Source organism: Candoia aspera, chromosome 1, assembly GCF_035149785.1.
Source record: "Candoia aspera isolate rCanAsp1 chromosome 1, rCanAsp1.hap2, whole genome shotgun sequence".
Classification (NCBI taxonomy): domain Eukaryota; kingdom Metazoa; phylum Chordata; class Lepidosauria; order Squamata; family Boidae; genus Candoia; species Candoia aspera.
In genome coordinates this window covers 18,867,630-18,893,447 of record NC_086153.1, presented here as the reverse complement: position 1 = coordinate 18,893,447, position 25,818 = coordinate 18,867,630, and the positions used below count along the sequence as shown (strand labels likewise).

At 40.4% G+C, this 25,818-nt stretch overlaps 1 protein-coding gene across 2 annotated transcripts in view; it reads right to left on the bottom strand.

Annotated features, from left to right (window-relative positions):
• Positions 1–24,117, bottom strand: part of LOC134493869 (merlin-like) — a 33,072-nt gene extending 8,955 nt beyond the window's left edge. Inside the window, exons 1-10 of one of the 2 annotated variants that reach the window (XM_063298692.1) lie at positions 23,841–24,117; positions 21,070–21,201; positions 19,095–19,220; positions 18,050–18,172; positions 10,937–11,020; positions 7,410–7,478; positions 4,912–4,994; positions 3,892–3,967; positions 3,192–3,329; positions 1,809–1,883 (exon numbers count right to left, since the gene is read on the bottom strand). In XM_063298692.1, the coding sequence (XP_063154762.1) occupies positions 1,809–1,883; positions 3,192–3,329; positions 3,892–3,967; positions 4,912–4,994; positions 7,410–7,478; positions 10,937–11,020; positions 18,050–18,172; positions 19,095–19,220; positions 21,070–21,159 (864 nt within the window). In that variant the 5' untranslated portion in view covers positions 21,160–21,201; positions 23,841–24,117. The remainder of the gene's footprint in view (positions 1–1,808; positions 1,884–3,191; positions 3,330–3,891; positions 3,968–4,911; positions 4,995–7,409; positions 7,479–10,936; positions 11,021–18,049; positions 18,173–19,094; positions 19,221–21,069; positions 21,202–23,840) is intronic. The other variant, XM_063298700.1, reaches the window with a different exon arrangement.
• Between the last annotated feature and the right edge of the window lie 1,701 nt (positions 24,118–25,818).

The following is a 25,818-nucleotide window of genomic DNA, read 5'->3' as shown; positions in this document are numbered from 1 at the left end:
GGAAATATGGACTAAGCTGGTGCCTTACTAGGTTACAAGCCCTTCCCACTGCATTCCATTCTCCGCTTTCCACTCTAGCTTTTTTTTTTTTTTAAATCATATGGCATAGCAGTTCGGTGTTCATGCTGCTTTTTCTTGCTGGGAAATCCTTGTGAGGTCCAGCAGCCAGATGTGTAGCCTATTTAGCCATGACAAGTCACGTTGCCCGGGGTGCACCACGAGGAGACTAGACTACATTGCACCCAGTTGGGCTGAGAGTGTGTGACTGGCCCAAGGTCACCCAGCCGGCTTTCCTGCCTTAACCACTAGACCAAACTGGCTCTCTTCCACTCTAGCTGATATTGCAACAATACACAAAGGGAAAGCAACTCCAATCCAATTTGCAACTTTGTTACCTACTCAGCCACTAGTGAAGGACAATTCTGGGGCCATAATGTTTCTGCTGACTTCTTCAGATTAACCCTAAAATCACCATTCCATCAAACCAAGCGTTGATTTCGTTTTCAGCAACCACTCTCTAGACGCCTCAGCAAAATACAACAAACAGGGCACTACAGGAATGCCATCCCATTCTGATAATCCTCATTATTTCTTAAATGCCCTTAGAAGATTGATTGATAACCTACATGTCTGTACTCAGCTTGGGCCTGACATTACCTAGGAGACAGTTTTCATTTGGAACTGCTATTTATTTATTTATCTATTAATCTACTTTCTATGGCCACCCATCTCATGAAAAGTGACTCTGGGCGGCGTACAACAATCCAGTAAAACAGTAGATATATAAAACAAGTGTTACCTAAAACCATTAGAAGGATGATTAAAAAACATTAAAAACTATAAAAGCAGAACTAAAACAGAGAAAAGGAAATAATAGACGAAGGGATGTTAATAATGGAGAGCGACACATATATGCTTCTAGGTCCATAAGGGAATACACAGAACGTGGATACGGCCCAGCACTACCCAGAGGATAAATAATAAATTCATCTAAAACAGAATACTAATCTTAGTAACTGACAGAGGTGCTGAAGGGACAAAAGGCATAATTAGGCTGTAATGGTTAAGTCCCAAATGAGAGAGTTTAAAAGCCAGGACTTCACCTGGTACCAAAGGCAGATAAAGCCCACCATGAGCCTGGACTCCAGGGAAAAGGCACTCCAAAAGACAGTCCACTAGAAAGAAGTGTGGAAGTGGGCATTTTCTATCACTGCCTTTGGGATAGCATTCCCTAGACTTCCAAATGGACCCTTCCCCTTTGGTGTTTAGAAAGTCTATAAAGATTTGGCTGTTCCAACATGCCCTAGGGAGTACGATTGGCCCTTCTACCAATGGACATGGATTCTATTTTGCTTGATTGCGGTGTGTTCCCAGTCCTATGCATATGATTTTATGGATTTTGCATTTTTGTTTTCTGTTTCAATCTGCATAACAGAGGTGGGAACTGTATACTGCTCGGAGGTGGTGCTGATTGGAGCAGTCTATAAACCCTGTAAGATAAATAAATAAATCCCTACCTAGCTTGGCTCTCCTAGCTAAGGGAAGCAGAGCAAGTCTTACCCTGCAGATCTTAACATCTAGATAGGTACATACTGCAGGAAACACTCCCTCATTTGCTTCCTCATAATCATTTATGGCTTGTATGTTATCACTAAAAACCAAGTCCAATCAGCAATGTCTAGGCAGCCAGTGCGATTCAGCATTACAGGGTCTCTGTTTCCCCCAAGCATAGACCTGTATGGTCAGGCCACTGTCTTTGGCCATGATTATAATGGGACAAGAAGCCTTCTACGTAAGAAAGCACTCACCAGTTTATGGACTTTAGGTTGTGAGGAAAAGAACTTGAAAACCTCAGCTTTCTTGTCAGCAGGCTTAATTGTAAGCTGAAAGAAAAAAGGAGGGTTTTTTTTCCAGATGAGGGTTATACACCAAGTGCCGACATACAAAGCTTGCTTTCACTGAAGACCCATGCATGCTGAGACACTTCTCTTCCACACGTGGAATTAAAGCAGGTGTTGCAGTACTGAGGCTTACCTATTGTGCCAACGTTTTTCTTTCCAATTTAATTATTATGCTATATGTTGCTCTTTACTGTTACCATATAGTTTATCTGTGTTGTTTTAAAACTTAGACTTCAGTAAGGCATTTGAAAAAGTACACAGCCTACTCTTGATAAACTGGAGCAATGTGGGATGGATGGTCCCACCAGCAGATGGATTCACAGTTGGCTGAACAACTGTAGCCAACGCATGGTCCTTAATGAGCCTGTGTCCACATGGAAGGAGGTATGCAGTGGGGTACCTCAGAGATCAGTCCTAGTTTGGAGACTGGAACTGAATAAAGAGCATATAACACACGACCACCACCATGCATCCATTTTGGCAAGAACAGCAATGAAATTCTGCATAATTTGGGGACACATGTAGGTGGAAGTGAGCCCTGGAGCAGTACAGATTGGTCCCCCCATTCCCTTGCCTTCTCTGACCCCCGCCCCCCGCACCAGCCCCAGTGTTTATTCCTGCAGAAAAGTTTGTATTTTTAGTTTAGTAGCACATGTGCAACTCTCTTGTGTTTTAGTACACTGGCTTCTCCGAAACATTTTAAGAAAGAAATCATAATGTGTTTTCGGTAAAAGGTAGATTCTATTAGAGTACTAGTTTTTCACTGCATTTTTGCCATGTATTTATGAAAAATATCAAACTATTTTTTCCATTATGTCTATTTTTAGACTGGATGCTTTTAACGCTATGGGACTTCATACTTTACATAGCTTACATGCCCTGAACAGAGTAAATATTCTTTTTTTTTTTAAGGACTAAAATCTGTGCCTTTTAAAAATCATAATATTAATATATGTTAACAGATTAATAGATATTAATAGATGATCAGACCATGATATATAAAGCCATCTCAGGTCCTCCTAGATGGGGCCATTGTCATTAGGTAGGTGGGACTAACATTAGTTGTTGTGCCCTTGTCAGTTTGGAAGTATGAGGTTATATTAAGTATATGGTAGATGGGTAGGTAGGTAGATAAATTTATTTTAAAAAATATTACACAATTTTAGTAGCAACTACAGCTCAAAAACAATTGAGCTACTTTGCTGAGTTAGTCTCTCTCCAATTCTACCATTCCTAATGGTAGATCTACCACTCATCTCAGAGCAGGGTTCCCGCAGCACATCCACCTACCTCTTTCTCAGAATAAGTAATGTTTCGGATGCTGCTCCACTCAAAAGACTTATTTGGAGAGAAGCGGTTATTGATGCTATAGACATGAATCCCTTTGGCATCTACCCCAAGCAGGAAGTCTGTATGATTCTTCTTTTGCTATGGAGAAATCCAAGATGAAAATCAATACATTCATCCTCTGACATCAACCAACTGCAACTTACTATAGATTGGCCTAAAATGCACATTTCACAGTTCCAGGTTCATGGTAAACACCTGCATTAATTGGGAAATATATTGTCCTACTCAGTTGTCCTTACTGCTTCTCAACTAGTCTCTCTGTAATGAAGTACATAACCAGTACTTTTGCCTGCTTGGCAGCTTCTTCCCCGCTGTTTCATATAAAAGAGTCAAATCATAGGCATCTATGAGCTAGAATTTACCCTTATGTTAGCTAATGTGAATACACATTGAAGAATGTAAGACCAAGATATTTGCTTTAAGAGTCATAGCATTTTCCAGTGGAGAGCATTTTTTAAGTCAGGCAAATCACTCCAGGTCACAATAGGCAATGCTGAGACTCCCAGATGTTTTGAATAACTCCTACAGCCCCCTTTTACTGGCAGTGTTGGCTGGGGCAGATGGGAGTTATAGTCAAACATCTGGGAACTTCAGGTCAGAGAAAGCTGAATCAGATGCATTAAAAATCATACATACTTACAGCAATTGGAAAATAATTAACCCCATACATCTCCAAGTCTTGTGCTATTTTAAGATAGTTCATCTCAGCTTCATATCTAAAAGAATGGAATATTTTTTTTAAAAGGACTTGGAAAGGATTGCTCTAGAACAGGTAATGAAAAATGAAAATTAGTTTCATCAAGCAAATATTTTGATCCATATTGTTCTCACCCCAAAGCTAAATTTATTGACTGTGGAGGACTTTTATCCAGTTTTATTACCAGTGCTAATCAAAGTCTTTACAAGTCACAGTAAAACCTCTATAAAATCATACGACTAGATGGACAAATCAACCATGACACAGAAATAGCCTCACTTGGCACATCCAAACAAATTGGAAATATTCTAGAACAAATTTTACCTTCAGCTGAATGATCCCTAACTGAAAAATGCCTTCCCTGGAAGGATATTCTGAAGTCCTGGTAATACTATATAAAAGGTTCTGCTTCTTGGCCCAATCTGTCAAACATCTAAAGGCTTTGGACAGAGCAGGCCACAAATAGTGACCTCAAAACCTGGACAGATTCTCATAAGAGGAGGCTGTTCTCAAACAGATATGCTGGTTTCAGTCTTTAAAGGCCTGGAACCAGCGCTTTGAATTGCGATCCCAAAACTAATCAACAACCAGTAACAGAGTGATGAGAGTACATCAGTTTCTGAGTTCCCATCAGTTTGGGTCAAACTTTGCATCAAGAAATGAAATTAAGGTATGATCAACCCAAATTCTTACTGGCTCCTACTATGTTCCATAGAGGAATTAGGTGAATATGGGCAGAATGTCAAAGTCATGAAATGTGTATTGTGGCATCATGATGAAACCCTACCCTTTGTACTTCTGTCATGATGTTGCACACAAATATGGAAGGAATGGAACTTGCATCACAATGTTGCACACAAGTATGGAAGGGGCAGAATGTGTGTCAGTGACCCCCCCCCCCCAGTGCTAATGGACATAAGTCCTTTTTCCAAGCTACAACTGCAGACAAGGGAGCTGCAGTACCTGGCCATTCCCTGGTGTCCAGCGTAACAGGCAGTAATCCTTTCTTCCCACATGTCTGGTGTCATCTGATATTGATGGAGGACCTAGGTGAAGGAAAAGTAAAGAACAAAAAGGAAAACAACAGCAACAAGATTTATTCTTCAAACCTCAAGAATGCTGTTCTTAGGGGAACATGCAGATATGAGCAAGTGCTCCACTTTGGAAGGGCTTGCACAATTCCATATGACTAAAGCGGGCCTAAAAATGCCACAGTATTAGAAGCAAGCTGGATCCCCTCTCAGGAAGCCTTTCAGCTTGTTGGTGACTTAATACAGCTCTGCTACCTTCAGGTAGGTTTTGTCAGAAGTTCCCCTTCCATGAACAGCAGCCTGGATTCACATCCAGAAGAGGAATGTCGATCCAGAATAGAAAGACCAGAGTGTGGAAGAGCAGGCTGCTTTTTAAAAATGGCAAGCACCTATGCTGCCTTTTTCCCCTCCTATTTGAATCTTCTCCCCAGTATCAGCACAGCAGAGTTGCTTATAAAAGCTGCAACCTTGAAACAGGTGGGGGAGGAGAACAGAGGAGATGTTTGTGTTTTGAAGCTCTGCAGCAGCAACAGAAAGAAAGCAGCCACATAAAATAAGTTTTTTCCTCACAAAGACTGGAGGATTCAGAAGAAGAACGAAGAGGCACAGCAAAGCAAGTCAAGGACAATGTTGAGAAGGTGCAAGTGCTCTGCAAGCTGCCGCTTAATAAAGAAGAAAACCAAGAGAAGAAATCCCAGAGAGAGAAAGGATTTAAAGACAGACCAGGGTCTGTAAGGGTAAAACACTGCCCTATACTAGTAATAGTAATAGTAGTAATAGTATACCTGAAATTGTAGTAGTAGAAAAGTAATAGTATAGTATAGAAGGAATTATAGAGCAGGTGTTCTCGACCAGGGTTCCGTGGCACCCTAGGGTTCCACGAGAGGTCACTAAGGGTTCCCTGGGAGATCATGATCTATTTAAAAAATTATTTCAAATTCCAGCAACTTCACATTAAAAAGGTAAATTTCATTATTTTTAGTTTAAGAACCCTGTTAATGCATATATACAGGCCTACACATGAAACCAAGGGCCCGGGTAGTCATAAGAAAAATTATTGTTTAATGCTTGCCTGCTAGCAGATAATATTAGACACTTGTGGTTAAGTTTCAAGAGGATGTGGGTCAAACAGCAGGTATCTGAGAGTTGGAGGAAAGTCTGCTGTACTTGGGGAAAAGGGGAAGAAGACTGTTTTCGAAATCTGCTGTACTTGGAGAAAGGGAGGAAGATTGGTTTCAAGGTATTCAAAACCCACCGAGTGACCTTGTAATGGGATCACCGCTGACCTAGCTGTAACCTAAAGGCTAATTAGCATAGTAGAATGTACACCCCTAAGGTGGGGGGTTTAGAAAACATAGAACATGCTAAGGAATATTATGGGATAGTATGTAGTATATAAGGTTACTGCGTAAGTGCTAAAAGAATCAGCCAATAAGAGATTTTGTTGCCTTTATTTCCTTGCTAGAAAATGAATAAAAGAGAAGTGTGTTGCTCGGGGCTCTTGCACTTGGGCAGGAGCCCCCTCTTGTTGCTGTGCACAGAAATAAAAAAGAACAAGGGACCTTCCTGCCTCGGTGTGGTTTCTTGGGTGACAACTCATGCCAAGTCATGGGCCTTTTTGGCCAATAAAACGAATATAATAATTTTGTCACTTCTGGCCTATATTTGAGCCTGAATGTGCAGGGGTTCCCTGAGGCCTGAAAAATATTTCAAGTGTTCCTCCAGGGTCAACAAGTTGAGAAGGGCTGGTATAGAGTATAGTATAATAATAGTAGTATAACATTGTATAGTATCATTAGCAATAGAGAGAGAATAGGATAAGATAATAGCTATAGAAAACACATACATATTTGTAAGTTTCACTTTTGTATTGTAGATAGTTTTTCAAAATAAAACATCTCCCAACCCTCATAGGGAGATATAAAAAATCCAATTGTCTAGGATCCAGTGCTTTTGGGTGGATCTTCTGAGTCTGAGGAAATCAAATTGGGTATAGTTTAAAAAGAACCTGTGACACAGTGCCAGGCTATAACAGCAATCTTGGGTTTGTTACCCAGGCGTCCTCTGAAGAAGATTTATTTTTTATTATTTATTTATTTATTTATCAAATTTATCACCTCCCATCTCCCCTTCAAGGACGGACTCTGGCCGGTGATAAATTGAAGGAGAAACCTCCCTTCATATCTGGGGACTCACATTCTTAGTAGTTGCTTGAAAACTGAGGAATATCATAGTTATAAAGTTTCCCACTCTTTAGAAAGTGAAGAGAGGAACAGTCTGTCCTAAAAGGACAAATAGATATCACTCTTGGGAATAAGTTGTGGTTTTTTGAGTCATGCAGATCTTCGGCTCCCTATCTGCCTAATTCTGCTATTTTGCGTATCTGAGGATTCCTATCCATGACCAGGAGAAAAGTATGAAAACACTTACTCTTTTTGGCAAGAGCTCTTCTGGGACTAGGAAACCTGGTTTGTGCAGATTTGGATCGTAGTCACCATACTGGGAGGGAAAGAAGTATCAGAAAAGTTAACAGGAAAAAGATATATACAAAGAATTAACAACATAATATAAAAGCAAGGACATCAGCCTGGCAACTAAATGCAGATTAATCCACACTATCATGTTTCCCATAACTACCTATGGTTGCGAAAGTTGGACCATGAAAAAAGTAGACAGGAGGAAAATCAACTCATTCAAGCTGTGGTGTTGGAGAAGGCTCCTGCACATTCCTTGGTCTGCAAAGGTGACAAACAAGCAAGTAGTGGAGTGTATAAAACCAGACGTGCCACTGGTGGGCAAAATCACAAATTCCGCCTTACTTATTTCAGCCATGTCATGCGATCAAACTCGCTGGAAAAGGCAGTTATGCTCAGAATGGCCAGCAGTAGAAGGAAACGAGGCCACCAAAAAACACAGTGGCTGGACACCATCAAAGCCAACACCAGCCAGAGCATAAAACAACTAAAAGAAGCAGTACAAGATTGGAAATTGTGGAGAGAGCTGATCCATAGAATCACCAAGAATCGGACATGATTGAATGGAAAGCATCATCATCATCACATCTAAATTAATACTTAAAAGAAGAAAAATAAAACAAACCTGGATCATTATATCATAAATAGAACAACTAAAAATTGGCTAAACTGCTCAAAGATCTTCTTTCTTCCTCCTTTGTAGAAAGAAATGTAATTCAAATATTGACAGACCACCCAAATCTGCAGCCCATCCTGCAAGTCAAGTGTAGCTTTAGCCTTTTGATTTTATATAATAATTCTTTTTATCATCCTCCATCCATGAAAAATCTACAGTCCATGATATCCTGATAGATTCCAAATGTTATGGATATAATGATGCAGAACATATGCATCTTTAACCAGTAATAATTGACCTAAAGTCATGTTAACAATCCTATGGATTTTGGCCCAAAATGTGGAAATCATAAGAAAACTTCAAAACATGAAGGTAAATGTTCCAACTTCTGAACGGCATTTTCAGTAACAAGGCAATGGTATCCAAATCTTGCTAAACAGAATTTCCGTTATACTAACCTCATTTTAAGATTAAAAAGTTAATTTTATATTCTTCGGGATGATCTTCCACTTGTTTACAGAAATACAAGAATTCAAGCTTGTTATTCCAAAATTCATGTCAATAATTACTTTCAATTTCATAAATATCCTTCAACTTTCTTTGAAAGTAAATAACTGGTTAAGGAACCTCAATTTATTCCTCCAAACCTCTAGTAACTGTGAAATTTCAGGTGCAGTAGTGACATCAAGACCAAACTGGCCGAGCAACATGCTCTTAAATTTAATAAACTGCCAAGATACACTCCTATATACATCAAACTCTGTTTAAGTACTATAAAAGAATTAAAACCAGCCACATCAGGACTTAGAGCCAGTTTGGTCTAGTGGTTAAGGCCTCAGGCTAGAAACAAGGACACTGTGAATTCTAGTCCAGTCTTAGATACAAAGCCAGCTGGGTGACCTTGGGCCAGTCACTTCTCTCAGCCCTAGGAAGGAGGCAATGGCAAAACACTTTTGAAAAAACTTGCCAAGAAAACTGCAGGGACTTGTCCAGGCAGTCTCCAAGAACTGGACATGATTGAGTGGATTAAAAAAAAAAGAAGTAAAAACTAAGTTGGTCCAAAATAATGGTGTGAAAGACCCAATTCATTTTAACAAAGAACAACATATAGATTCATTGGGTATTTTTATCTAAGATCATCTGATAATACAAGCTTTTCATAGGTAAAATAATCCAAGTTATGAGTGTGACTCAATATTTTTCATAAGTATCTTGTGGCATTATATGCTGTTAATGAAAATGTTCCCTGAACAAAGGAGGATTCTAATACCTGTCAAGATTGCAGTAGTTGTATAGCTTTCAATATGAACCCAAAGAGAACAGGGAAATGTCTAATCCATAATTTATAATGTACCACTCACATATATAGTGATTTTATGGACTACCTTTAAAATTTTGAGATTTTCTAGTTACATAAATAAGAGGTTCTCCAGCCAGATTAAAAAGAAATAGAAAAAGAAAGCATCCTTGATTTTTCCACAACATAAATTTAAATGACAAGGCAGAAGATTAATGATTCCATGTTTCAGTTAACCTTATCAATGCAACGTTTAAAACTCTGTTGTTTAATTTTTCTGTCCACTCCACCAACACAGTAGAGCTGCAGAGGCTCCAGCTGTGGCTTAAGCACCAACACCAGCAAGAGGGGATCTTAATGTCTCCTTAAGAGAGAACGGTGGTACGGCTTTGTAAGCAAACCATCCAAGATGGGTTCACACATTACCCATACCTTGGTTTGTATAGCCATGGCTGCTGAATAATGAACAATTTTCTGGATGCATGCAATACCTTGATCATTATATCATAGTTTACAGATCATAATTCACAAGTTGCTCTAAACTTTATATGCTTTGGCTCCAACACCCAACTCTATTGAAACACACCCTTAAGACATGGCTTGGCTGTATCCCCAGGTCCTGGGACAGAGTGGGTAACAGACCCCTTGTGATGCGTTCTTTTTTTTTTTATGATTGCTGTTGTTTTTCCAGACTGTTGGTGATTTTTGTATTTCTAGATTCATTTCACTGTTGTATTTCATAAGCCTTCCAGAGTTGTAACAGACCAGGGCAGCCTATAAATTTCATAAATCAATAAATAAACACGTGGTGTCAACTGAGTCCCAGAGTTCCAGAGAGCTAGCCCACCACTAGCAGTAAGATGGGACAAATATGACACCTTGCTGGGGCTGGTGCCCTCCTCCTGTGAGATATACAGTGTCTGTCTGTATGTAAAAATAATATGCCCAGACACATTCAGGGATAATGAGAGGCCAGAGCTCCACTCATTTCATCTGATCTGTCTCAGTTCTGGACTAAGGGTGGCTGATTCCTGCCAGTGACTAGCAAGGGTGGGTATACAGTAGCAGCTCTCAGTTCAGTGCTAAGGAGGGTTGGATGAAAGAGTTACAGCTGCCACCCCTTAATTCTCTGAAGGGGGATTCAGAGAAGAGGAGAGATCAGGAAGACACTTTATGCAGGGACTCCTCAAATGCATGCTAGAATATAGGGAGAATTATTTTTAATTAAGAAAAAAGGGGGAGTGGGGAAGAAAAACTACCATCTTACTCAGAATGCCCACTGCAGTCTAAACTGCATCTTGTTCCACAGTTGTTTTTTGTTTAAAACAAAGTGAGATATCTCAATCTCCTCTCTGCATTTTAATCCACTGACCTCCCGAGAAATTTAAACAGGGTGTACTCATTAAACAAAACCTGCAAAACACCCAAAAGCGGAGACAGATCAGGTGAAAAATATACCACTTCCTATTTCCAGCTACACAGCAACACTTTAGCAGATCCTCTTCTGTGTTAATTAACACTCTGTGTATCTGTTATAAAAGGCGACAACCTAACAATTATAAAGCCTCACCTTGGCCTGAACTGCATAAGAAGCCAATAAAACTGTAGCCTCGGGAGAACAGTAGATTTCTTCATCCAGTATTTGTTTCTTAACCTAAGACGCAAGGTGGAAAAAAAAGAAGAAAAATCTAAGACTCGGCCAAAGCTTGAAAACAAAATAATAGACACCCAGACTTTGTTTTGGCACCTGAAATGTAACCGTTAGCTGAGTTTATGAGTGAAAAAATAAAAGAAATGTTGGCGGCTGTAGAGACATGCAGAAAAATACCAAGAATATTCAAGGTAATTACATATGCTTTTAAAGCACGCTGCATAATAACCACATTCCAAAACTAGTACATAATTCCAATTTGGAGCATCAGGTCAGTAAAGGATTATTTAGCCCAGCCTTCCGTTTTGTTAGTGGTCAGCCAAATACTGGGAAAACCCACAAGCAGGATAGGAAGGTTATAATTCTCCACTGTTATTTGTTTTCCACCATAGAGATGTAGAGGTCTGTGCGTGGAATTTCTATTCCTTTTTTTTTAAAGAATTTTATTAAGTTTGAAACAAAAACTACAAAAAGAAAAAAAAACTAAAAAAGTGTGAAACACAAGAAAAAAGAACTTTAAAGATTACATAAAGCAGTGACTTCCAACTCTCAACAGCAAGAATATACAGCAATTTCCATAATCAATCCCTTACTCTATGTCAAACCAAGATCACACTATTTCTATAAATCATTCCATTAGCACATATGCAAATCACTAATGCAACTGCTCCTTCCCCTTATAAAAAAAGAAAGAAATATATAAATCTCTATGGAATTTCTATTCCTAAATATCAGGATTAATAAGAAAAGATCTGGCAAATCAGACCAAAGAGCCATCTAACCCAGCATTCTGCTTTCCAGAGCAATCAGCTAGAAGCTTCTTCAAAAGCCAACAAGAAGACTGGAAAGCAATTACTGAATTTGCTTCTGTTTTTTGTCATCCTGAGATACACTGCACATGCTCATTCAGATACTCTTCAGGTTAGTCTGGAGAAGCTTAAACATAAACAACCCTTTCCGTCCCATAAATATGGCTTTGTTAACTCCAGAAAATAATGTTGCACTGTATTGTGTTTTTCTGGTGGGTGTCCTGAATGTACCATCAAGCAAAAATTCATTTTGTAGTTCTGAATTCTGGCATGATGAGAAAAAGAGAGACAGAGGGAAGTTCCCACTATACCTTCTATGCTATTCACAATTTTATTTCAAGCATGTAGAAATTGTGGCCCTTCAGTATTACCAACTCTCATTAGTTCCAACCACAATGCCAATAGTTGTAGGTTATGGGAACTGTAATCAAATAACAACTGGATGGCTAGAGTTCCCAATTCTGTTTAGTATATTCCCTCACCCTAGTCACCTCCCTTTTCTCACTTTTGTCTTTTAATAAAGTTTTGAGTTTATTTATCTATGTTCCTTCTTCATTTTGGTAGCTGTTTGGTTTGGTTTGGTTTGGTTTGGTTTTAATTGGGATGTTTAATGTAACATATGGAGAAAAGTGGCCTCATTTTCTCCCAGGCATAGAAGATTATACTTCCAGAAGATTGCAGAACCCTCTGCCAAGAGAGATAAGTTGACTTCTAAGCTGTCTTTATTTTAGAAGGCAATCAAATTTATTTATTGATTTGTTTGTTTTATATTTCAAATTTCTATCACTGCCCACCTCTCCCGAAAAGCTGTTCACCCAGGCTCTTCTGGAATAACTGTGCCAGGATCAGACCAAGTTTTGACTGGGTGTTCTACTGCTTTCCTTTTCTTTTTTTAAATGAGCCCTGTTTGGATTTCTGAATGTTAGTGTTTTAAAGATTGTTGGTTTTATTTAAAATTGTTTCTATTTATTTCTTTGTAACTATTCTGGGTTTCTCCTGGACCCCAGTATAGAAATAATAATTATTAGTAGTAATTCAAATAATTCAAGCTTAGATCTCTCCTTGAAGTCTGAAAAGGGGACAACCCAAGGAAGCCAACTCAAAAAACAAATTCTTCCAAGTATGTAGCTCACTGGGTGGCAGTTACTGGAGTACCTGATGTCTTACTACCAAAACACTGTTACTTTCTCATTCCTCCTGCAGTCAAGGGAACTGTCTTCTACATAATAACTTTGTACTATTAAACCAAACAAATGGTTTAATACAGTCTAGTAGGTTGAATTTCTAAAGTATACAAAGGCTTGTACGTGTTATTCCCCCACTTTTACCCCAATTGTGCTGCAAGTCTGATTTTTAACGTTAGGAAACTCAGCAAGTTCAAACGTGTTGCTTTGCCTCCCTTTTTATGTTTCTTTTGGAACTGAAACAAAAAATTCCCCAAATTACATTCCTCCAAGTCAAACAAGCCAAGGCAGGTTTGAAGAAACTAGAAGAAAATGTGTAGCTTTCAGGGAGATGAAAAGGAAGGGAAGGGAAGGGAGGCACAGCCTTCTTTCCAAAATAGCTCAGCCCAAGTAATTGTCAAGGCAATGGTGAAAAACAGAAACCCCATCAGGAAACTGATCCCAACTAGAAGATTAACTCTTCCAAGGAAAAATTAGTTCCAAGGAAATATTAGCAGCATGCAATCAAAGATTTAGCTGGTTAAGTCAAACCAGCCTGTGATATTTTATTTATTTATTTGATTTCTATAGCCGCCCATCTCAGCAAGTGATATCCATCATCCCACTCCTGCTGATAATGACCAAATGCAGCAATAACTGTAGCCCCCCCTTTTTTGAGACCCTTAGAACACTTCTAAAAATTGAGCAGAGAAATTTTTATTAATGAGGTGGGAAACACATGAACACTGTACTGCAACTCCATAATAGGTTTAATAAGAGGTGTGTGTGTGTATGTATGTGTGTGTGTGTAGGCATGTATGTGTGTGTACGCATGTGTGTGTGTGTACGCATGTATGTGTGTGTACGCATGTATGTGTGTGCATATGTATGTGTGTGTGTGTGTGTACATGAGAGAGAGCCTCGTGTGGCGCAGAATGGTAGGCGGCAGTATCGCAACCGAAACTCTCCCCATGACCCAAGTTCGATCCCAGCGCAAGCTGGATTCTTGGGTAGCCGGCTCAGGTTGACTCAGCCTTCCATCCTTCCAAGGTTGGTGAAATGAGTACCCGGCTTGCTGGGGAAGGTGACGACTGGGGAAGGCAATGGCAAGCCACCTCGCTGCAGTCTGCCAAGAAAACATTGCAAAAGCGGTGTCCCCCCAAAGGGTCAGACATGACTTGGTGCTTGCACAGGGGACCTTTCACCATATATATATATATATATATATATATACACACACACACACACACATACATACACACACACACACACACACACACATATATACATATATACATATATATATACATATATATGTATGTATGTATGGTGAAAGGTCCCCTGTGCAAGCACCAAGTCATGTCTGACCCTTTGGGGGGACACTGCTTTTTTTTATCATATATATATATGATAACATAGCTCAGATATACTGGGAAACAAAACAACTCCCTGCCCCAAATCCTGGCACTGCTTAAATTCACAATATGGCCATGCTCATTTGGCATCACCACCCTGTTTGTCCCACCCTTGCTCCCCATCCCTGCCCCAAACTCCTTAAAGCTGCCATATGTTTTCCTGGGACCACACAGCTGCCCTCTTGTGAAAAAATCAGTTCAGTTTGAGGAGCTGCAAACATAACAGGTGCTATGTGCCCCCTGCCAGTTTGCCTTGGATTCTAAAACACCACTCTAGTATATAGCATCTATCCAGAAAACATGATTACATTGTTACCTTCTCTAGTTTCATGCTTCTTGGTCCAGAATAAAACCTTTGTTCTTCTGCAGAAATGCACACCATCTCTTCTTATACCTTATGAAACTTTCTTCTGGCTTCATTTCTTGCCCTCAAATCTCAAGCAGCTCTCTACCATCCATCAGGCTTCCTCTCAGCTCACACTTCTTATTAACCTACTGTCTTTCTACTATTGCTCTGGTGTTCCTTCCAACTTCATTCTTCCCTGTTCCCATGGGCCTAGGGCATGCAATTTCTCCCAGTTCTTTATTCCCATTTTATCTTGGGCTTTCAGTTAGGGTTAGGCTTCTCAGATCTGTGGTAGATTCACAAGGAATCCCAATGAGAGAGATACTGTAGATTGGTGTCTCAATGTCAGGAAACTGGGTAAGACTTCAACTCTGGATGAAATTGTACTTCCCCACCCCTGGAGTAGATGCATAGTCTTGATGTTTTCCTGTTTCACCTCTGTTACTTGACCCTGGTAATCCCTAATACAACTGGCCAGCTACACTCTTTGGTGAACAGAATAGTCTTGGTCACAGTTGTCCATGGTCTGGCCACCTCCTGATTAGATGACTCTGAATTGCTTTATGTGGACCTGAAGCTGATTCAAAAGCTGCAACTGATACAGAATGCAGCAGTGAGGATCTTGTATTGAAGCTCTTTCAAAAACCATATAACTACTAATGGAGATTCAGCAGCTGTAGTTCACTTTTGTTGGACTTCAAAGTTTTAGTAAAGATCTTCAATGGACAAAGTTATGGGAGCACTTCTCAGTAGGTACAGTATCTGCCCAAACATTAAGATGTTCTATGGGGATATAAGAAAGAGCCTTCTATCATGGTATTCCAGCTTTAGAATGACCTTTCCCTGCAGAACAGGATGGCCCAAAGAATGTTTGCTTTTCAATGCCAGGTGAAATCCTGGTTTTTACACTGGCATTTGGGATTTCATAAGGGCAGCCTGGCTATGTCATATTGTCCCTTTAAAAACCTCTTTCTCTCCATTATTGTATTTTGGCTATTTCTGTTTTAAATTTTCAAGGTGCTGTTCATTTTTATTTCACTTTGTTTGACCTTTGTTTTATGGATTATAGCTTTTCCTGAGAACCTTGTGACAATGGGTGAGCTATAAACATCTTAATTAATGAATATTTTTTTTCTGGATCCACTCCCTCCCCTTACCAGCTTCTTGGAGCATCCAGGTCATCTTGCCCACCCACATTGCACACAGCCCTCTCCTCCTTACACCTGCATGACATTTTCACACTTCCACAAGCTGGCAAATAAAGGCAAGAGATGCATCTTTTACAAAGGGTAAGGAGTCCCTCTGCCCAGCTTTCTGCACACAGACAGTATCCCTATAGCTTCAAATTACACCAAAGTACTTATAATGGGGAATAATGTGGAGCTGCTTGAAATTGATCAAACATATGTTTAAGAATTGTTTAAGAACAATTATTACCTATGTAATGTGATCTCACTCAAGGTTTTGATAGATTTTGACAGCCATATTCACATCATAATTTAGAATTTTCTACTTTTGTTGCAGTGAAGTCAGGTGATGGCTTAAAAAGGGGCTAAAACAATTTAAAGTTGAATACCAGAATCTCTTTCATCAGAAGCATACACCTTCATCACACACAAGTCTTTACACGTGTATCAAAGTGTGTTTCTCACCTTTGAAATAAGCAATTATAATCAGTTCCCTAGGGTTTAAATCTGTGCTTAAAATGCCGCAGGTTCTTGCTGTTACTGTGTTTTTATACTGATACAAAAGGGAAGCAAGTGGGAGAAAATCTTAAGGCAGATGCAAATGAGACTGTTTATCTAAACAGGCTCATTTGTACCTGTTTGTATCTATAGAGAGAATAAGCAGGGTAGGTGGACAAGAAGGCCACTTAGAAAAGTATGTACATTGATGCAGGTTTCCCTGCACTGATGATATGCCCTTTTTCAGTTAGACGGCAGCCCACATAAATTACAGCCTGCTGGGTTGAAGAACAGGTACCAGTTTGGGGGAGGCTGTTAAAATGGAACTGAATGCAAAAAGTACAACTTTAGATTTCTTGCTGCCTTCCAAAATTTGTCACTGTGACCACGTTGCTAAGGTTTCGAACAACTACAGAACTGGGGAGGGGACCAAATAGACCTAGTGAATCCCTGGGAAGAAGCCCTTTGGTGACTGAATCAGGCCAATTTCACAGAAAAGGCCACAGATGGAGCCTGGGTTCTGGAGAAGGCAGAGCAGGGGGTAGGAAGTCAGAGAAATTCCCGGAGGAGCCTGGTGGATTACATTCAATTAAATCCAGTAAATTAGAGATAACACTAGGCAGAGTTTTGCATCTTCCAAAGAGAATATGGGATTTACTGTGCTTTTTCACCTGACAGAAAAAGCTTTAGCAGTAGAACAACTTCATTCTATAATTCTGAGCCAGAAATCACCACACACTGATTCCCTTAGGACTGTAAGATATATTTTGATACCTCCATCTACTTCTCTATAATTGCTTGGAGGATTAAGCATAAAAGGCATGGTAGAAACTGGTGTGTATATATACTGGTGAAAAAGTACTGATGATTCTTGGCTGTTAGGGCTGATGATGGCCATATGGCTGTTTTAGTGTTTTAAAATAGACTACTGTCTCTCATTTGGCCTTTTGCATAATCCCCTTTTAGAAATATAAATTGTGAGACCCTTCAAAAGGAGGAGAATGTCTGAGAAAAGTACAATAAGCTCTTCTAAGCTAAAAGGAAGTGAGGGAGAAATGTCATGCATTACATTCCTATTTGGCAGCAGTGATCCTGAGGTATAATAATGTTTCCTGATTTCCTACAAACCAAGGAATACCACCCCTTCTTAACCTAAAAGTAATTTACACTTTATAAGATAAAACAGCATAGGAATAAGAATCCAAAGTGGATTACATTTACATTACATTACATTACAAATCCAAATCCACTAACAAAAGGGGCTCCCCCAGAACTCCTGCATGAATTCTGGACTTGCTTCTTTTGGGTCGCCCTCCAATTTCTGCATTGGTGTGACTGGATCATGCAATCATTCCCAATACAGAAATACAGCAATGATCAACAAGAAAACTGGCAAAGGATTAACAAGCCCAAAACAGAGAGAGGAACCCAATGAAGACCACTTTTCCCCCACCCAATCCTCAGACCCTAAAGTTGGCACTAACCTAAAGGGTACCCCAAGGAAGACAGTGATCACGGACGGTTCGCCACAATGATTTCATGGCAAAAGCAGATGCCCAAGACACAGCCATGACACCTCAAAGCTAATTCTGAATAAGAGAAATACCTTCTGACCTGCAGAAAGAAGAGGTGTTGGGTGATCTCCTGCAGAAGCTCCTCTTCAACTTTCTCGGGGTAAAACTTCACTAAAAAACAGAAGTTCACTGGAGCTTCTTTGGGAATATCCTGATCTAAAACCTGTTTGAAAAAGAAACCAGAACAACTAAGCCCTGGGAGTTGCTTGTCTGGCAAATTAGAGCAGACACCAAAAGCCACTATTTCTTGCCATGAACTCACCTGGAATCTTTAGGCAAATTTCCCCAAACCTCTCTTTCCCCAAACCTTAGGTAGCTGCTCCCCACTCCCACTTACAGGCCATCCAGTGATATGAAATGCTGACTGACCCGACTTCACAGTGCCACTTGGCATCGTTTTACACCTCACCCATTGCTGGTTCACACGTGCTTATAGCAACTTCCTAGCATCAATGTGAGGAAACTAATTTACAATTGCATTTCAACTTTCCCATGTTTAGATGCATTCAGGTGGGTACATTTTTATGCCCTGGTCCTCCTCCTTTTTTACCCAGAAAAAAAGAAATAACCAATTTGAGGAAAGCTTTCCTCCATACTTTCTCTAGCTAGCTAGAAGCATTCTGATTTCATTTATATTCCAGTCTAGATGCAAAGAGGATTCTAATTAGCTAAAGGGGGTACAGGGAAAGTAAATGAACACGCACATGTGTTTCTGGCCTCCCCCACCATTTACATTTTCTTACACCATAGAAATATATTCTCCATCGCGGTAAATCAAGGATGGGCATGGGCGGCGTCTCCTTGCTATTTCTTTCTTTCAGGCCTTCTGCCCCCTCTAAACACATGCTCATATTCACTGTTCCAATTGTGGTGCTGCTTTATTCACCCAAATACTCTCAAAACAGGGAGTACCCTACCTTGCCTGGCCTGGCTCCTTAAGGCCTTTGTCCCTCCCTCAAAATGAACTGGGATCTCTGAACCATGTTTCTCTAAAGAAAACATTTCTATAAAGAAAACATTTAGGGTATCTTTAGACTTTCCAACGACATAGGTATTATTTTGTACTAAACATTTAGCTTCCAGACCTTTTTATCCATCTTCAACCAAGTGCCCATTCCTTTGACAGAGTACCAGAGGCCAAAGAACCATGATTCCCGCAGCCCCAACGCACGACACACCTGGTCAAACAGGTCTTTTCCTTTCCACTTCATCTGTGGATTGCAATGGTACAAAATGAATTTAGAATGGGGAATAGTGGCATTTGAGTGTAAAAAAGATGCTCTATTCCTTAGGTATTCTACATACATGATCTCAACTATGTGTAAGAATAGAAATGTTAGAGCCTCTGAGGGTAAGTACAGAATTAAAATTTCATAATTTCAGCTTTTAAGAAAAATAGGAGTTAGTTGTTTTATGATCCTCAAGTCCATCTCCAACAGAATTGTTGAACTCACTCATTTTGCTATCTTAATGCAGCTTATTTGCTTTTGGCCTAGCATGATGTGTGAATTTATCCTGCCATTTTGACTGGTGGGCCATGGTTTAGGGTTTAGTGTGTTATATGAATTCAGCACTTGTGGCTGACTTAATAAACTATAACTAAACAAACCATGACATAGCATGATATGTGAATCCAGAGAATGATTCAGAGTTTCCAGTCCTTAGGTTCAAAATCTATATGGTGGTGTTTCTCAACCTCAGGGACTTTAAGATGTGTGGACTTCAACTCCCAGAATTCCGCAACCAGCATGCTGGCTAGGGAATTTTGGGAGTTGAAGTCCACACATCTTAAAGTTCCTGAGGTTGAGAAACACTGCTATATGGCAACATCAAACAGAGTGGTAACTGAGCAAGGCTTTGAGTAGTTAGAAAAGAAATCCAAAATTCCAAGGATCTGTAATGTGCTTCCCAGTTTCCACTAGAATTTATCTGGCTACTCTGGAAAGAAAAGGCTGTGGTAGGTTTAGAACTCACCCCTTCTCTTATATTCCAAGGTTAACCATGTTATTATGCTTCCTGATTCCCCAGAACCAAGGCTTAAAAATCTTTGCATGCTTCCCTGCTCTGTTCTCTCAGAACTGCAGACTTACATTCTAAACTTCTGTTTTCCTTTCAGCATACCCAAGGTCTATAGAAATACGTTTATGAATTGTTTTCCCACAAACACCCCATATGTAACTCAGTGGGTTAGAGAAGAAAGAACCTGCACAGTCTAATTTTTGATCGCACTTGAGATGTGATAGTGCCAGGGTAGCTTCAAAAGCAAAGAACACCAGATTTCCCCCTTTCCTTTAAAGGTCTAAATTATGGACAACTTCAGTCAGCCAATGTTCTCTAAGTTTCTTTACTGAATTAAAACCGGAAGCCCTTCATTTTTACAGCTAGAAACAATCAGGGCTGCAACCGGGGGGGGGGGGGGGGGCAAGCGGGGCATGTGCCCCAGGCGCCGCACTGGGGAGGCGCCAAAATGAGCACTGGGGGGGCGCCAAAATGGGTGCGGAATCCATGTTTGCCCCGGGTGACACAGACCCTAGTTGCGGGCCTGGAAACAATGTACTTTTAGAGTGACTAATCACTGTGATTCAGCATGTCACTGATCTAGGCAGGTCATCCAGTTGGAAAGAAAAGACAGCTGTATTTCCTCTGAGAATGATAGCACAGCAGAAATTATCTGCCAGAAACAGAGGCTGATAGAAAAGAGTCAAAGTTCTAACAGACACTCAAGCAGAGATAGAATAGACACTCTCAAATGAATTCACAGATCAGTGAATGGCACATGAACTAGGCAAAAGGCAAACAGCCTGAAACTAATTGCGATTACAGTAGGTGAATCCAGTGGTAAGAAGGAGTACTTTTAAAATTCATCTTATTATGTAAATCCCTGCACATGGACAACTAGCATGTCAGGAAAAGACATTCGGTGTAACCTTTTCCCTGATATGTCAGCTTTCTACATTCAGGGAGACATGTTTTTTGAGACAGCATATAGGTACAGTATATAAATCTACATCATCTGAGTAAAAATTCTGGCCTTTATAAATAAAAATAACAACAAAATACCTCGCAGCTGAACTCCATTTCAGCTTCCATTGTTGAAACTTTCACTTTAAACATTTTGGGCTGCTTCTTCTTTAGTCCTGTGATAGACATATTTTTTAAGTCTGCCTAGAGCTGCACAAGGGAAGAAATGGCCTGAAAAAAAATGATATATGATTAGCAGCATATTCCAAAGAAATTTACTTAAAAACAACCTCCTTTTGTTTGACTTCCAATAACGTATGCAGATACAATGCTGCTGAATCTGGAAGTTTTATTTAGCTTCTGATAGATTCATGCTTCACCATGATTTTGTCTAATCTCTCTAATCTAAAAGAGTCCTATCAGAGAGCCTCTGGTTTATCTCTAAGAGTCCTGTCAAAGATCCTCCTCCTCTTTCCTTTGGAGGCCAGCCAGATGTTTTCAGAAAGCCCCCAAATGCTTCTGCTCAGTAAATGATATTTAGCAGCATATTTCCACATTACCATCATGACTAACATTCTATTAATCTGACCCATTCCCTTGAAAGTCATCTAAACTAGTGGTTATCACAATAGGTTATAGCAGAAGTTACCACAACTTGTTATAAAATGCTAGGCAGAGCTTTGATCGCACTGTTGTGGCCGCCATCTTGACTTTTTGGACCCCAGCGGACACCCTATTGGGAATAGTAAAAGGCAGCAAAACTTCAACTATTGGCACCTCGGGCACCAAAACAGCATGTGCCCTAGGCCAAGATAACAAGGGAGAAACAAGCTGAGACAGTCATCAGGAATAAACTCCACCTTTTAGCCAAAGAACAAGTTTATTTTCCTTTCAAGTGAAGGCTGCAGGCAAAAATATCCCAAATGACATTCGGAAGATCTCTCTGGAAGTAGATAAAAATATGTCACAGAAAGGATCCAACCCAAGGGCCATGTTAATTGGATAGTGTCAATAAATTTATTGAAAGCTTGCAGGGCTAAAACTAAACTGGATTCACGCGGGAATCCAGATAGTTTGTGAAAAGCAGAAAGATGAAACGTAAAGTGCCCTAGGAAGACAGCTAAACACAACTTGATTGAACAGCTTACATTAAATCCTATGATTCTTACCTCCTGCCTGTATTTCTGTGTCTAGCCTTCCAGGAGCTTTGAGGCATCATGCAAATTTTGGTGAATGTATGTCCCATCTTTTCTGATTCAGGCAACTGATACAGGGTGAATCCACAAGCCTACCCAGATCTTGGGGAAGGGGGACACCATGATTTTAAGGGGCATAACAGCAAGCACAGAGAATTCAGGAGCCGTAGACACAAACTCACAAGTTGCTGTAATGCAATCCCTGAGAAGTAATGCCACTACAGCACAATTTCCTCACATGACAGTCCTAGCTTCTGTTGGATTCCTGTACTTTCAGAGACTAAGTGTAACCCAGGAAACCTTTTCAGGTTAATTCAAATGTTTCTAAATCCATTCACTTAATCAATTCATGGCAACCCTAATTTAAATATCATCTTTCAAGGGTGGTGAATAACTCTTCTGCATTCTGTCTTTCGACTGAACATTGGCCTCAGAAACAGCCCACAACCAAGAGTTAAACCTGAATAAAACGAACATAAAGATCTATCTAAATACACAAAACTACGATGTAAGTAGCAGAATTCAGCTCCAAAAGGCTGCAGAAAAGCTTTAAAGAAACTGCTGGCATATGATACAGAATAATATCAGCACCTGCAGAGGAGGCTGGGGCAAATATTTCAGAATCTTGTTGGTCACCAGTCTCTCAAATCAGGGATGACTGGCTCAAACAATTTTGCTGCCTGAGATAGATAACAGAAACACCCAGCCCCCAGCCCGTACAAAATCCAGCTGGACAGGAGGTTGAATGTCATACCAACATTAGCACTAAAACGGCATTTTCGGCAGTCAACAATGGGGTGAGGGGTACTGCCACCTCCACCCCCACTTGCTACCTGTAGCTCACACTGCATAAAAATAGGTTTGACCCTCTTTCAGTTGTAAAGGAGGTCTCAAAGAGCAAACCAGGAGCAGATTATGAGACCCAGAAGTCTGACTTAGGAGCGAATCCTATTACAAGTCTCAGTCTTACAGTAGTTCAGAAGTATGTTCCCATTTTGCAGACGAGGCTAATTAGGTAACTCCACTGAATGAATTCATAGCTAAGACTGGATGTGAGTCGAGGTCTTTGGGTCTCATGGTTCCCACCTTCGTTATTCCGGACAATGTCCGGGGAGAGGGTGTGATTCTTGGACTCTGTGAATCACTTGGACAACCAGCCCACGCTGAAGAAAGAAAAATCGCAGCGACCCCGTATTCTTTTGCACGGAGCGAGGAAGAAGAAAGGATCCTGGCTCCGAAAAAGAGTTACTCTGCCTGAGAGATCACACGAAACGACAGATTACCACAAAGCTTCCCTGGAGAAACGCGAGGTGGATCTCGCAGGAGCGCTAGAGCAAAAGACCACTGAAGTCCCCGCGCGAACAGTAAAGGCGCCAATACGAAGCGTGGTCCATGTCAAGAGAGCGAGAGACAGAGAAATTTGCAGCATGGTTTTGCAGACACAGAATATGTGTGTCTTTCTCGCGCATCTTTCTCCGTCACTGTTTTCCATTCCTGGATCTGAGACTAGAAATTAAAACACATTTTAAAAAGCAGAAACCTCTTATTAAATCTAGCATTAGCTCCCGCTCCACATACACGGTGCTAGTTTTATAATGCTGTTGCTAGAAATTCAACCCCACCCCCCGGATAAAACTGCAGAGAAAGAAAGACCTGATCCAATTGCTTTCTTACCGCCCGGTGTGCTGCACGCTTAAATTTCACGGCTGGAAGTCAAATTGGCGTCCTAATCTCTTCTGTGATTCAAGGAGATCTAAAAACAGTCTCCCCGAAGTTGCAATTGGTAGCCCACACGTGCATCGTCGCTGTGGAAAAATAAGATCCAAGGACTGATCTGTCAGCGGCTCCCCCTTTCCTTTGTTTGCTCTAAACTGGAGCATGTCAGCTGGACTGCCTTCAGAGAAATCAAAGAATTTACTTTCCCAGGTGACGGGGGCATGGCGAACCATTTCCTGCTCGGGTGCTGTTTAGGCTCCTCCTACTTTACCATCCCTACGAGTTCTTAAATATTGTTTACCACAAGGGGGAAAACGCCAAGGTCTTCTGACATCATTATAACCCATTCTTCCATTGTAAGTTCAGCGGAATTAATTATTAATAATAGACATAGCATCAATATCTGTGATATGTAAAGTGTGATGGACATGACAGATGGGTCCATTAGAAATCTGAGACCATAAGGCTCACTGTTTAATCTGACCTCACTTGTATGAACTGGATGCCTATGTGTGTGTTGAAATAATTGTGCGTTCTTTCTATTTCTCCATCTTTCCATTTTAGGGGACACTGACTTGTCAACAGATAACTTGTACGGAATCACCTTTTAGTACATTACTTGCTCCATACAGGTAGTCCTTGTCTTATGACCACAATTGGGACCAGAACTTCCATTGCTAAGCGAAGCAGTCATTAAGTGAGTCACACCCAATTTTATGATCTTTTTTTGCCATGGTTGTTAAGCAAATCACCATAGCCATTAAGTGACTCACTGGATCGTTAAGCAAATCCAGCTTCCCTCATTGACTTTGCTTGTTGGAAGCTGGCTGGGAAGGTCACAAATGGTGATCACGTGGCCCCAGGACACTGCAAACATTGTAAATACATGCTGGTTAACAAGCGCCTGAATTTTGATCATCTGATTGCAGGGATACTGTGATGGTCGTAAGTGCGAGGACTGGTTGTAAGTCACTTTTTTCAGCACCATTGTAACTTCGAACAGTTGCTAAATGAATGGTCGTAAGTTGAGGACCACCTGTATATTTGCTTTTCCGTTGTACAGCTTCACATTTTTTAAAAATCCGTTCAATTGTGTCCAATTCTCGGAGGCTGCCTGGACAAGTCTTTGCAGTTTTCTTGGCAAGGTTTTTCAGAACTGGTTTGCCATTTTGCCTCAGGGCTAAAAGGGAGTGACTGGCCCAAGGTCACCCAGCAGGCTTCATGCCTAATGTGGGACTAGAACTCATGGTCTCCCGGTTTCTAGCCTGATACCTTAACCGCTACACCAAACTGGCTCTCTGACAGCTTCACATACTGGCATGCAAACAACAAAGGAACCAAATACACACACACACACACACAACCCCTGATGGAATCAAACTAAGTCAAGACACTTCAAGGCTGCTGGGAGTGATACGTGTACAGATATCAGCCAACTACTCAGCAGTGGCCATGGCGTTCCTAAAAACTTTAAAGCAGATAAAACTGTAAGATGTTGAAAAAGAAAGGGAATTTCAGAAACCAAGTGCTACCCTTACAAAAGCATTTTTTGTACCTGTGTTTTAGCCAACAAAACATGCCATAATTCAATTGCTAGGCTTTAAGGTGCTACAAGTTTTTTGCTTCATTTCTTTCAAAAACACAAATGCTTTGTTTTTTTCATACACACAAACACATGCTAAAAGAAAAAAAAGAAGGGAAAGATCATATACATGGCCTGGGTTTTAATAAGGACAAAGAAAGGCTGTGTTTGTAGATGTACTAATCCATTAACTGAATCATGGTTTATTGCATGGTGTGTAGTATGAAGTGTCAGACTAGATACCCATATTTAATGTTAGTGTCTTGTATCAACACAACCAAAATTTTCCTTGCTCCAGGGAAACTACAAACTAAATTTTAAACAGTCAGCAGGCAAGCAATACTGCAGCAGAAG